The sequence below is a fragment of the Chaetura pelagica genome, unplaced genomic scaffold, assembly GCF_000747805.2.
Source record: "Chaetura pelagica isolate M959 unplaced genomic scaffold, ChaPel_1.0 scaffold39, whole genome shotgun sequence".
In the NCBI taxonomy this organism is placed as follows: domain Eukaryota; kingdom Metazoa; phylum Chordata; class Aves; order Apodiformes; family Apodidae; genus Chaetura; species Chaetura pelagica.
In genome coordinates, this window is record NW_009954614.1 from 683,753 (window position 1) to 697,121 (window position 13,369).

The 13,369-nt window shown below is 42.1% G+C and overlaps 1 protein-coding gene across 2 annotated transcripts in view; it reads right to left on the reverse strand.

The window, feature by feature from the left end:
* Positions 1 to 1,743: 1,743 nt before the first annotated feature.
* Positions 1,744 to 13,369, reverse strand: part of MPZL1 (myelin protein zero-like 1) — a 20,994-nt gene continuing 9,368 nt past the window's right edge. Inside the window, exons 3-5 of one of the 2 annotated variants that reach the window (XM_010005477.1) lie at positions 11,526 to 11,658; positions 8,138 to 8,243; positions 1,744 to 2,192 (exon numbers count right to left, since the gene is read on the reverse strand). In XM_010005477.1, the coding sequence (XP_010003779.1) occupies positions 2,091 to 2,192; positions 8,138 to 8,243; positions 11,526 to 11,658 (341 nt within the window). In that variant the 3' untranslated portion in view covers positions 1,744 to 2,090. Of the gene's footprint in view, positions 2,193 to 8,137; positions 8,244 to 9,909; positions 9,984 to 11,525; positions 11,659 to 13,369 lie in introns of both variants that reach the window. The other variant, XM_010005478.1, reaches the window with a different exon arrangement.

Genomic DNA, 13,369 nt, shown 5'->3' on the forward strand with positions numbered 1-13,369 from the left:
TGGGGGTCCTGGTGGACACTATGTGGAACACGAGCCAGCAGTGTGCCCGCGCTGCAAAGGGCATCTGGGGCTGCACTATGCAAAGTATTGCTCAACAGGTCGAGGGGAATATTCCTTGCCCTTTTTTCAGCACTGGTGAGGCCACATCTGGAATGCTGTGACCAGTTCTGGGCTCTTCAGAACAAGATATATAACTTACTGGAGCAAGTCCAGTGCAGGGCCAGAAGTACAGTAAAAGAACCGAGGCATCTCATACATGGAAAGGGTGAGAGAGCTGGGACTGCTCAGCCTGAAGAAGAGAAGGCTTAGGGGTGAATGTCATCAATGTGTATAAGTACTCAGTGGGAGGGAATTAGAAACAATACTCTTCTCAGTAGTGCTCACTGGCAGGACAAGAGGCAATGGAAAGAAATTTTAAAAACAGGAAATTCCATCTGAACACAAGGAAACACTAATTGATCAAACAGTGGAACAGGTTACCCAGTTATTGTAGAGGTTCCATCTGTGAAGATGCTCAAAACCCAACTAGGCACAGTGCTGGGCAACCTGCTCTAGCTAATACTGCTTGAGAACAGGAGGTCAGGAGGTTTGGACGATATGATCTCCAGATGCCCCTTCCAACCTCAACTATTCTGTGATTGATCCTGTGAAATAGCCTGAATAGGAAATGGATAAGAATCAGAGAGAAGGGGTTGTGGCAGATCAAAATGAAAATTATTTGCTGCTACAAAAATGCCAACACCATGTTAGGATGTGCAAAATAAAAATCTTTCTGCTATATGCTACTCTGAGAAGACCACAGCTGGAATGCCACTTCTAGTTTTGAGCACCAGATTTCAGGATACAAATGGGTGAGCTGAAGAAAGAAAGAAAGATCCTCTTCAGCAGAAGAGAGCAATCAGAGATACTTAAAAATCTAGAAGTAGTTTAATCTAGAAACAAGAACCTGGGAAATTATATTCAAGTAGCAGACTTGCAGAGAGGAAGGAAATAAACTGCCCTCCACATCCTCTGTGCAAATACAGGTTACACACCAAAAAAAATAAATCCCAAAACCCACGTATCAAAAAAAGCAAAGAGTGAAGCCCTAGATTCTCTCCAGAGGTCATTCAGCCTCCACTACAGGCTTTTAAGAACAGACAAAGCATCTATAAGGAAGTGACAGTGGTATAATGGAGCCAGGGAAGAGAGGTGAGGGAGTACTACAGCTTCTAGATCCCTTAGAGCCCTTTTTCACACTTATATGAAATGACAGAGCTTCAAGGAAGAAATATTTCATTGAAAGGTTCAACAGGGTTTGAGGCAACCACCTAGCGCTATAACTTCCTATCCCTTTAACTCAGTAGCTCTTAAGTTTTCACAGGTAAAAAACCATTTCATTAAATTAATTAGATCCACACTATCTCTGTACCTTAGAGGAGTAAGCCTGAACAGATGGGCTCTACAGAAGTAAATAGTCCCATGACCTGTGTTACATGGGTCAGGTAGGCCTAAACACTTCCTTCACTTACACTGCTAAGACATATATTTCTGATAGCTAGGAGTCACAGTTTGGCTTACAAGACCAAGTGAGAGTGTCTAGTTTATACGATAAGGCAGCTTGTACTGAGAATCTGACCAACGAAAGATGAATACCCTGTGAACATAAAGAACTCTGTGAATGTAAACAGAAACCTTCTTTGTATTCACCTCAGCAAAAGAAATTAGGCTCTATATGCAAAACAAGAATCTCCAGGTCAATCTAGGATCTTCAGGCATCTTCCAGTTTCTCCATTAATAATCAAGATTAAAATATTTTAAAATTGTGATGCGAGTTTTCACTTCCTCTCATCACACAAGATAAAAAAAAAAGAATATTGGCAATTTATAAGCAAAATTCTTACCACATTTCAACATGCAACATTGTTCTCACTTCTGTACGATTAAATAGACTATTTACACACAATACATATATATCTTTCCCTCTGTATGCACATGCATTGGTCCTAGCCTAGGCATCAAAGGCCACATGTGAGTTCTCTGGGTCAAATCCTGTTTCAGCAATTCCAGTCCAAATGTGTGTTTTCCTTTGGATAGCTTAGGATCTCAGCTCAGTTCTTCCGAATATCAGCATAGACCACAGATTCTGACTTGTTAATCTTGTTGCTGTGCTGTCCTCCGGAGTGATCTAACTGCGCGTAAATGACTGGGCCCTGGGAACAGAATAAAAAAGCACAATCAGTATTTTTCAGGATAGGCCACATTGCCCCTTGCTTCTGCAGGGGTTGCAGCAAGACCAAAGCTGAAGCAAGAACACAGAGCTTTTATGACTGCTAACACCACTTTGAAGCAGGTGGAATGAACCCTCTCCTACAAATGAGCTCCAATCTGCCACCTTTCTCCTACCAGGGACATGCCAAATAGCACCATTTCCTCCCTTCAACACTGTCACAGCTGCTTGCTCCTCACAAACAGCAACATCTAGAATAATTTCTTCTGAAAAGGAAGCACTTCTTACATGCTATGGAGCAAAGACACATGGCTTAGTCAGGTGCATGCCAGATTTAATACTTTTTCAAGAGGAACCATACTACAGATTTACCAGTAGACAGCACAGCATACTTCCCATGCTGCCACTCAAGGCCTGTAAACCCCAAAACAGCTGAACCACTTGGGTAAGGAGGGAGAGAACAAACCTGCAGCCACCTTAAGACACCAATTGCTGCCCAAGCAAGTGATGTGATCAAGACTTACATGGCAGTGAGCCAGAAAATACTGAAATGGTGCAGTAATGCAGAATGCTTACCTGACCTTCCAGCCAATCCAGGTAGTGAGCACCTCCACAGACACACTGGGCAAGCACAGCCACACACCTTCATTGTATTTGCTGGGGTGCAGTAGAGGACATTACAGCACCATCTTTCAGTAGAGCATGCAAGCACGCCAGCACCTTGGTAAAACACAGCCCCATAGGAAGATGAACCGGAGCTACCTATGGTGGTCTGAGCACAGGACTGCAGCCTATAAGGAGCAGGTACCCAACAAGGCAGGTGAGACCTTTATGGAAAGATCTGACCTGCAGCTCCCATTCTGCACACCTCAACTGACATAAGTACAGAGCAGAAGCTTGCAACCACCTACCAGGTGACCTCAGCAGGACCACACACTCATACACATCCCCTATACAGGAGGGAAAGGGATTGTCCTATTTAGGGGTGGGGGAAATCACAAGGAGAGATCTTTTAGTTTGCATGAGGGTTTTTTAGCAGTTTTTGCTTCAAATACATTTCATCCATTTAACTCTCTTTTTCTCTTTTGTTCTACGAAAAAAAGTAGCCTTCACAGGCATTTCTTCCACTCTCTTCTCCCTGTACTTCTAGTATCCTGCCAAATTAGAAAACATCTCTATAGAACTGACCCAGAAATCCTTTCATTCATCTTCCAAAGCAACAAGGAGCAGGAGATTAAAAAAGAGCCCCTGTACAGAAAATTAGGCCCTTGAAGGACCACATAGGTACACATTTACAAAGCTGTTTTCCACCCAACACAACAGCAAAGCATGCACCAGCACGTTACATCTATTGTTCGCTTCCATGGGTAGTTTTAACCCAAAGTTTCTTTCTTCAAGGTAAATAATTTCCCAAGTGATAAAGAAAAAGAGAAAAGAAATGCACAGAAGGATGAAAACTTGTGTGCAGATATAAGATGCTGGATATATATTAGCAGACCAAGGAAATGCTCAGAAAAAAGACAGTGATGTCTTAGAAAATTCTAGACTTAGAAGTCCCATTAGAGGCACTTTTTTTTCCCTTTTTCTGCTTTTGGCTCTCACATTGTTCTGCTCTCCTACATTGTATCAGGATTACACCACTAACTCCAGTTAATGTGCAGTGACTATACAAACTTCAGGACTAAGTGAGACTAAGGTTTATTTGTAAGCAATTTTGGAAGTCTCATCTGCCTCAAGTCATACATCAAAGGTACGGTAAGTTCAGCTCAAGAGCACATCCCATCAGTTAAAGAAAAAATTTATCTACAACTACATTAAGTACTTACTATGACACTTCAAATTTTGTTAAAGTAATTCTTACGTGTCAATTTTCTACCACAGGACTTCACTAAGGATCAGTATCTTATCACTGTTTCAATTTCTTGACAGGTTAAACATAGCTATTCTGCTGCAACCAGCATGTTAGGTGGTGGTAGAGAGACTGACTGGTTGGAGCCAAACCAAAACTATCATTGTCTCAATATGTTCACTGTTATCTAAATGGGTGGTAGATTAACTAACAGAGAGAAAAGAAGGACCAAGGATTTATTATAATACTCCATCTATTTGATTTGCTGCTAATTGATTTTCTAGCTGATTATAATCAGCAGCAGGGCATTTTTTTACTCCTATACTTGGTACCTCTAGTGATCCGAATCTTTGTAAAGACTCTTCTTCCACAAGCAAAAGCTTCAAAACAGTCTAAACAATTCAGAACTTCCAACTAATCCCAAATAAACTCATCCTGACTCTTCAAAACCAGAAGAGCAACCAGCACTGCCATATAAAACCCAGCATTTCTTTAAGTCTTCTGATTTTTCCATGCAGAACTGAAGGGAAAAGAGTAGCAGGTGTATCAATATCTTGCTAAAGGTTTGTCAGCAGTCACAAGTTGCAAGTTATAGCAAATAAAAAGGAATTACAAAGTCAGACCCATCATGGTCTAAGAGTGATCTACAGTAATTTCAAATTTTTCAGGTTCTGAAAGATGTTGCAACTACCATATGTATCAGCCCCAGGAAATTTATCTGAAATTTCAGTCAAGAATCCTGGCACCATGAACTGCTTCTTCCCAGGGTCCCAAAGTCCATGTCAAAGCCTGGAAGAGAACTCATTCAGAACTTGTTCAGGTATGTCTAGAACCAGAAAGAGCAAAGCCAAAGTTCTGCACTTAAGTTAATGCAGCTTTAGTGCTCCCCACTTCTACACTGAGAGATCTATTCTCTTAGGAGCTCTATACCATACCACTCTGTATATTATAAATGCACTTCTGTAGAAGTTACACTTCAAGATCAGTGGTTTTTCAGCCTGCCCAAAAATGAATGCTCAGCTACTTGCAAAGAACAAAGACAAATGACAGCATCTTGGAGTTAACATGTCTTGGGACAACACACACCTGCCCTCCAGTTTCCCTGCTGCAGCCCAGAGTACTAGCTAAACACAGGCATTCTTCTAGGAAACACATAAAGTTCTTGCCTCCAATGGAAATGCTTTTCTCACTCATCCAAAGGACAGTCATGATAGAATACAAGTCACTATGGAATGATGGCACAGAGAAGAAATGCCAAATACAAATTTGACAGGACAGAACATACCTGCTGAGAAGGAAGACAGTATGAAAATAATCTGAGTTGATTCAACAAGCTGAACATTTACAAAATCAAATACACATACTTTCAAGTACTCTGGGGCACTCCCAAAAGCAAGGTCCACACTTGATAAACTTGCACCCAAAACACAAAAGAAGTGCAGGCTCAAGTGCTCTTTCAGTTGAGAAGTGATGTGGACAAAGACTGAATCACTGATTCTTAAAATGATATATAAATTTAAAAAATAATAAACTTAATTTAATACATCTAATTTAAATGCTACTCTGAGAGGGAACTGGTTTTAACTTGCAGAGGCAGGGATTGTGTATTTGTACTCACAGTTGTTCACCACCAGTGAAGTACAAAGCATTCAGGCATTTCTTACACATCCCACCACATAAGAGGCTGCAAGGAAGCCCACAAACCTTTACTGTTTGGCATAAAATCGCCAGGCAATCCAAGACACAAAAGTGTGCCTGAACAGCAAGCAACCTGCAACTGCTCCCAGGAATTGTTAGGAATCTGAATATCTGCATTTCACCTACACAACAGTTCAAAAGCTTATTCTGAATACTACAATTAATTTAATGATTACCGTGAAATACCTGGTTTTATTTATGTGATGCTAGATTTCAAATATGTTTATTTGCATGTTGATAGCACCTTAAAAAAAATGACTAGAAGTTGAAAATATAAGTGTAATCAACTCAAATTCAGTTTTCTCACTAATTTAAATAATCTGTTCAAAATCTGATCTACCCTGGTTTTATAGAAGACCTTTTTAAGGAAAAGTAAATATATTTACTTGCTGTTCTGTAAAGATGGGGGAGAAAGTAGAGGAACCACTTGCTGCTACAAACGTTTGTCAAGAAAAGAAAATCCAGACAAAGCTCTCTTTGCCTGACAAAAGTGATAAAAAACCCTAAAAAACTAAACTAAAACTGAACAAAACTAAAGCCATTTCCCCTATTTTCCTCTGAGGTCAGGAGTGTTCACACTTACAGTTTTCCTTAAGGAATTTACCTGTGGGAAGACCATGGAGGACTCTGTCAAGGAATAAGCAGACTACAGTGACTACAGGATGGCAAAAGCACATGGATTCTGATCCTTACAAAGTTCTGGTCTACTCTGACAAGTTTCTTCCAATACACCAAGACTTCCAATTCTTCCAATACTCCAGAACACTGGAGACATGGAAGGGTGAGGACACTTCATGTTTTCACACCAAAACATTACAGAAATGTTTAAAGTATTTTTGCTTTCAAGATGTAAGTGCAGAACAACAAAACTCTTCCTCCATGTAGCTGTTGGGGCACTTGCCTGTACAGCTTTGTACCATAACAGTAGTTAGATAAAACATCTTGGTCTTTTGACCTAGGGAAGTTGACCCCAACAGCCATTACAGCATTCATCCCACACATAAACTTTTTTTTCTTCCTTTTTTCCTTTTTTTCTTTCTTCTTTTTCCTTTTTCCTTTTCTGGGGGGAGGGGAGATGAAGAATCACCTGTGTCATTTGCCCACTCTAGAAGCTCCTCCCATGAACTAGAAAAGACAGTCTTTATCAATACCTTATGGGTAGCCTGCTGCTACTAGACCCCCTGCAGTCAAAATATGAACTATTTATAAATCTTATAACTTCAGTATATTGCCTTTATGTTCAGAGAATAACAGTTCTCTGAAGTCAGTAGGTAGCTTTGCAGGCCTTTGTGCTAAAACTCTAGAAATACTGCATCTCACAAGAACAAGATGCATTTCTAAACCAGACTGGAAGACCAACAGAGTAGGGACTTTGACTTCATCCAGCTCACTGTTAGTTTTAACACATTAACACAGATCTCCATTATTTTGTCAGCAGAAATGAAGAAACCAGGTATCAACTCTGATTTAGAAATGCCTCAGTTCACACACTGCTCTGCAGCCATTTGCTAGAAGCTTTGGCCAATTTAGAAAAACTACATTTTGGATTTAAACTCCCTGAGGATTCATACCTCCACAGGAAAACTGCTGGGGAGACATAAACCAAGAAGAAACAGCTTACAAATACAGAAATCCTGTACACCGTACATAGGTAATCATATTTTGCATAGAATCCCTGCTTGACTTACACTCTCTCCCCTCTGACTAATTTCCCATGGGATGTTCAGTCTGGGTAAGAGTCACCTTCTTCCTTTGAAGTCAGCAGAACTTTGTCAACAGTAGCAAGAACAAGACAAAGCTTGGGAATTTCAAGCCCACAGAAGCTGGGTGGCTCAGCAGAGAAGAGCTCTCAGCAGCAAGACTCATCTTCAAACCAATCATGACTGATCAGTGTTTGCATTGTGCTGGCTCATTTCCTTGTGAAGGAAGCACATGCCACAGAGCATGCACCTTCACAGCAATGAGAAAGTAAGTAAAATTCCTCCCCAATACCATCCCGTAACAGATTAGGCAGGTTTATTGGGTGACTGCACATCTAGCAGATAATGTTTCTACACTGAACAGCTACCCCACCGCCAACTCCACATCCTTGCCAGAGTCTCATCCTCGCACTTCACTGCCCCTTATGTATGTTAATGCACAAGATTAGAACATTATGTATTTTACACATTAGTACAAAATTTCAACCGCACTAAGCATTCTATAGAAGAGTTCACCAGCCCCAGTTTACTGTCCATCCCTTGTTTGGAGCAAACACTTACCCCCCAGTCCCCATCACCTTAACAGACAGTACCTAATTCATGGCTCCCACCCTGCCTTTATACCATCTCTCCCACATTCTGGGAGGATCCTGCTTTGGGAAGCAGCAGGAAACAGTTTACCTGGTGTGATCTGGCGGGCACGGTGTTTACCAGACCCTCTGTGTCCGAGGGTGACTTCTGTGGAGCCTGCTTAACCGGTGACATCAAGCTCTCAGATGTACTGCAGCTGACGAGGTGGCAGAGCAGAGTTTGCACGACAATGTTCAAGAGGCACACAAAAACAAAACAAAAACAAAAACAAAAAGCGAGTGATGGCAAGATGAATGTGGCAGATTATGCCAAAGTAAAATGAACATAATGGATTCCGAAATAAACACATATAATTCTCCATCTCTCCCCAGATATTTATCTGTCCTTCCTCCCAGTCTCACTGGTAAGCAGCATGATGGAGCAACTATTAACAAGGGATAGCAGCTCCTCCGAAACCCCTGTTCCTGGATATTCCCATTCAACCCCACTTGTCTAAAACCATGTGTTTTCTTTACTGAGGCTTCTGTGAAGACTCATTTAACAGTGGTAAACAGCAATTATCTTCTAACTATAAGCTAAATAGTCCTAGTCACTGAGGCAAGTGCTATTGTGGTGCCATAGCGCTACAGCTAGAGCGAACACTTGCAATAGCCACCAGGTCTTCATACCAGAAAGGTACTACATACCAAATTCCACATTAGCTCCCTTGCTTTTGGATAGACTATGATCTGAAAATAATTCTGCCCCCCCACAACAGACATTAGCCTCTAGAGCAATTACTTCGAGAGCCACTTGACATATAAACTATGTGCTCTGATACATATCATCAGGCAAATCTAGTTTTTCAAACAAGAAAAGTCTTGTGGTGAGACCAAACACTCTTGAAAGAAGGCTGCCAGTTTTCACTCTCTGTTTGCTTCTTTCATCTGCTTAAAGCAGGACTGAAAAGAAAACAAGACAAGAGAGATGAACACCACAGAGCTAAGTGTATGAGCAAATGCCCTTAAACTTAACATCAGTAGCTTCTGGACAATGCAGTAATGGTTGCCCAAATGCTAGGTCTACCTGCTCATTCCCAAGAACCCAGGAAAGAAAACAAGCCACCTCCTGACAACAGACACAGGAGTTCTCTTTCCTACCACAACCCTCTCACCATCATGCATCCTATTATCCCAATCTTTGTAAGACAGACAGTATACAAAGCAAGTACAGAAACAAAGACAGTGACATTAAGCAGACCACCTCCTCACAGGGCAGTAATTTTTTTATCCTTTGGTAAGTCTAACCATAGAAGAGTTAGTTCCTCATACATGCAGCAGTAAGTAAAAAAATAAAAATACTGCCCCCAGGCATCACAGCAAGGGGTTTGTATTGTCTCAAACACAGACAAAGCAGTCCTTCTGTTGCTAAAATTAAGTAATAATAAATTGTTTGCTTTATTCACAAAATTCCTCATATCTACACCATCTAAAAGTCATAATTCAGGTTTAAGCAATTAATGCGCTTAGATCACTGCAAGTTTTCAAACACTTAAGCTACCTGAGCCAGGGGAACACTTACAGGGAATTTGGATACAGAAAGGGTTCTTAAAGTCCTGTGCTATAGTCAATGCACTGGAAAGATCATTGCTGGAAGAGATGGAGGGACACTACATGGGATAAGCAGCAATCCCACCCCAGTTAGACATGAGACAATGAAACCCAAGCGCCCAATGAAATGCATCATCCCTTTGCCAACAGATTCCAGCACAAATTATAGTGAAGTTACGTTAGGAGAGAGCTAGCTGGTGAGTCAGCAAAGCAGGAGGAAACGTGTACACATACACAGAGGTATTAACAGCAACCACCAACTTGATTAGTTACCATGGTGTCTAGTGGGACTGGAAGAGAAGACCCAGCCCTGCTACATTCCCAATCTGGCGTCTATATCAGGATCTCTGTAAGGAGAGGAAGGTAAGCAGGATCCGATCCCAGCACACCAAGGCAGAAAGAAAAAACAAAACAAAAAAACACCAAAGTCAGAGCACGAACAGACTGTGGCCATGCAGGGTTCCAGATGCCGCGCAGTGCCCCAGCCCACCTTGGTTCAAGGCAGAATGGTTATCTAAGAGTAAGTGCATCTCACCACCACTACACACTGGGTTAGCATCATGTAGAGGACAGTCCGTAAGTTTGGAGGGAGTCACAACATACTTGGTTTCTCTTCACACAGCATGCAGAGCTGGCACAGTCAGTGAAAGCAGTATTTAAACTTCAGAGATTACTTTCCCGAGAGAGTAGTTAAATCTACTACCAGAAATTACAGTGCATGAACTACTGCTCCAGGCTCAGGACCAGCAGGAAGACATTGGAGAGCAGGTCACTGGGAAGCAAGGCAAGCGGACCACCTCACTCACGCTGCTGGCGCGTGATGCTGCACGCTTCTCCAGTTCTTAGGGGAAGGACACATGCAGAAAGGGAAAACCGGGCTTTCCGCACAATTCTGAGCACACGCAGCCACCTTTTGCTGTATTTAGCCTTACCATCGGGTATCAGCCAACTCACTTTTTCTCTAAGCTCTCCAACTGGGGAAAGGACAGGGCAAAATTTAATTTAGAATCCTCACAAGTTGATTTTTGAGTTGTTTTCTTTTACCCTACAGGCAACTCAAAGAACCTTCAGGAAGTAGAAATATTTGTTGGGGAAAGAACAGAATAAAGTTGAAAGCTTAGGGTTTGTTTCTAAGACTACATACATAACTTTTGTTCTTGTTTTTATAGAAGCAAATTACCAGGTAATTAGAGAGGAGAAAAAAGGAAGTGCCTCTCCCACAAGCACCAAGCTCCATCACCACTGAACTCTAGTCTGCCTTTTGTTAGCTCTTGTTGCTTTTTCATATGCCCACGCAGAGATCTGTGCTTCACTTTGGAGTTACTCTCCTAACACTGAAAGCCTTGCAGGGATGGTAATAGTTAACAAAAAAACAGATAGTGAATGAGAATGGATGCAGGGTGGCTACTTCTTCCTTACTTTGAAGTGTGGTGATTTGGCGTTTTGGCAAGTATACTCCAGGCTCAGGAGACAGACACTGGTAACTTAAAAATCCAGTCTTAACCTCAACACAGAGTATTCCTTAAAAGTGCATGTGTGGCACTTTTCCTTTGGCATAGGGGATGCTAGGAGGAAGCAGGGCTGGAGGGCATGGAAGGAGAACAGAGGATGTTGCATTAAACATTTGTGGGTCATACACACTTGTGGCTAGGAATCAGCTCCAGCACTAAGTGGTTTTCAGGTGCAACTCACGGTCAGTAGGTCACTTCAAGCACAGCACAAAGATAATTATTATAGGCAGATGACCAGTGTTCCACATGGCCATACCCTATCTCTTTGCCACTGTTGCTAAGGCTTGACTGAAACAACTCCTACCCCCCTCTAAGCCCACCCTCTGATCCTGCAGCTGTTCCTCACATCATCCACAGGTGAGGAGGGAGATCTCTTACCCAGAGTATCGTTTTTTAGAGTTGTTCTTTCTGATGACAAGACACACGACAATAGAGATGAGCGGTGAGAGACCTGTCACCGTACCGATGACTATCCCTGCCACCATGGCAACGGGGAACGCAGGCAGGCTGTCTGGGGAGAGAAGGGAGAAAACATTCAACTCTTCTGCATTCCCTGATTATCAGACATCCAAACCACAAATGTTCTTGACCTTGGATTCACCTAGAGCAGAAGGCACTAACGGAATATCCAGGAACTATAACATGCAGCCTATGCGGCAGGGATAGCAGTCAGCCAGCAGCATAACATGAACAGAGCACAGACCGAGAGTGTTCTTAATGTCACCATCCTTGAGAAAAGAGTTTATATCGAACCAGTAATTTTTACATGTCAGAGAACACAAGTGACAATGAGGACAACCTTGCCTCATTTTGTATCTGAGGGGGAAAAATAAAAGATGCATCCATCTGGCAGCTCCCAACAAGGTCAACAGGAAAAGGCAGGCACACCTGAAAGCAGATGGGAAGGCAAGGCACTGCTAACCAACTCAGAGTGCTGAAGGCTGGGTGTTCTCTGGGTAGAATGCAGCACACAGCCTAGGTGCTACCCATTATCACTCTTAAGGGTCTTTATGCATTATACTAGTGTCTCAAGACACATCTCTGCACATTGTTGTAGTCATTCTTTCTCTTCTTAGGCAAGGATCATTGTACAGTATTAAAAATGCACTTACAGGAACACAGTACTGCTTTACTCACACTTTTCAAATACAATTTTGAGGGAGAGAAGACCAAAAAAGAGCAGACAGAAATAAAAGCCGACCAGAGAATGAGTCCAAAAGACTTACAAGATAGAGAATACTCAGACTACCTTTACAGCTTCTCCAAGTAAGAATTAAGACCCGCCCTCACCCTCCACATAATGTTTAATGCAAGGAACATCTTAGACCAGAGAGTTTAATACAAGACTCCGTGATATACTAGCTATTTGCACCAAACACAAGTGAATCAGCATAAGATACAACAGGTAGAACATCTTCTATATGAAATCTTTCTCAGGTACCTGCATCTGATCATCACAGAATTGTTGAGGTTGGAATGGGTGTCCTGAGACTGTCTAGTCCCACCCCACTGCTCTGTTGCTGGGAGTCGCGAGAGACAGACACACGATACTCATAGAGTTAAGGTGAAAGCTCCCGAGCAAGCAAGCCAAAAGCCAAAAAGCCACTTTATTAATAATTACAGCTCCTTATATCGTATACCTCATCAGGTGCACGCGGATAAACAATATTTATGACTGGTTACATGCTGAGTTTCACGCGGCATATAAAATCACTGATTGGTGGTGAGCCTGTGTCCACGCGCGGTGTCGTAAGCTTAGCTTTTATATTGAAGTGGTGCAGGTGTTGCTGAAGCGGTGCCAGGGAGTTATATAAGTGTCACGATCCGTGACCTATTATATCTCCTTATTGGAGTGTATTAACTTATCAGGATTTGCTGAGAGATCCACACGTGGGTATCGCCTCACACAGAGGATACAGGAACTTATGTCCCGACTTTTTTGAGTGAATAACTCGCTCAGTGCTTACTAAATTTCTAACAACAGCAAGGTTTATTGTGGGGAAAACAAAGCAATTTGGGGCAGGAGGTTCAAAAGGAGTGATTACAACACATTAAACATATATGGGTACACCTTAGTTACACATCTTATCCACGTGAGGGAAGCAGAGGGGAGGGATTTGCCCGAATGGCTGGATTATATTTTCCCCTATAAGCTGGGGTAGCCGGAATTGTCTCACCACACGGCAGTGCAGGTAGGATGAGCTGGGTAGCAAAGAGGCTGC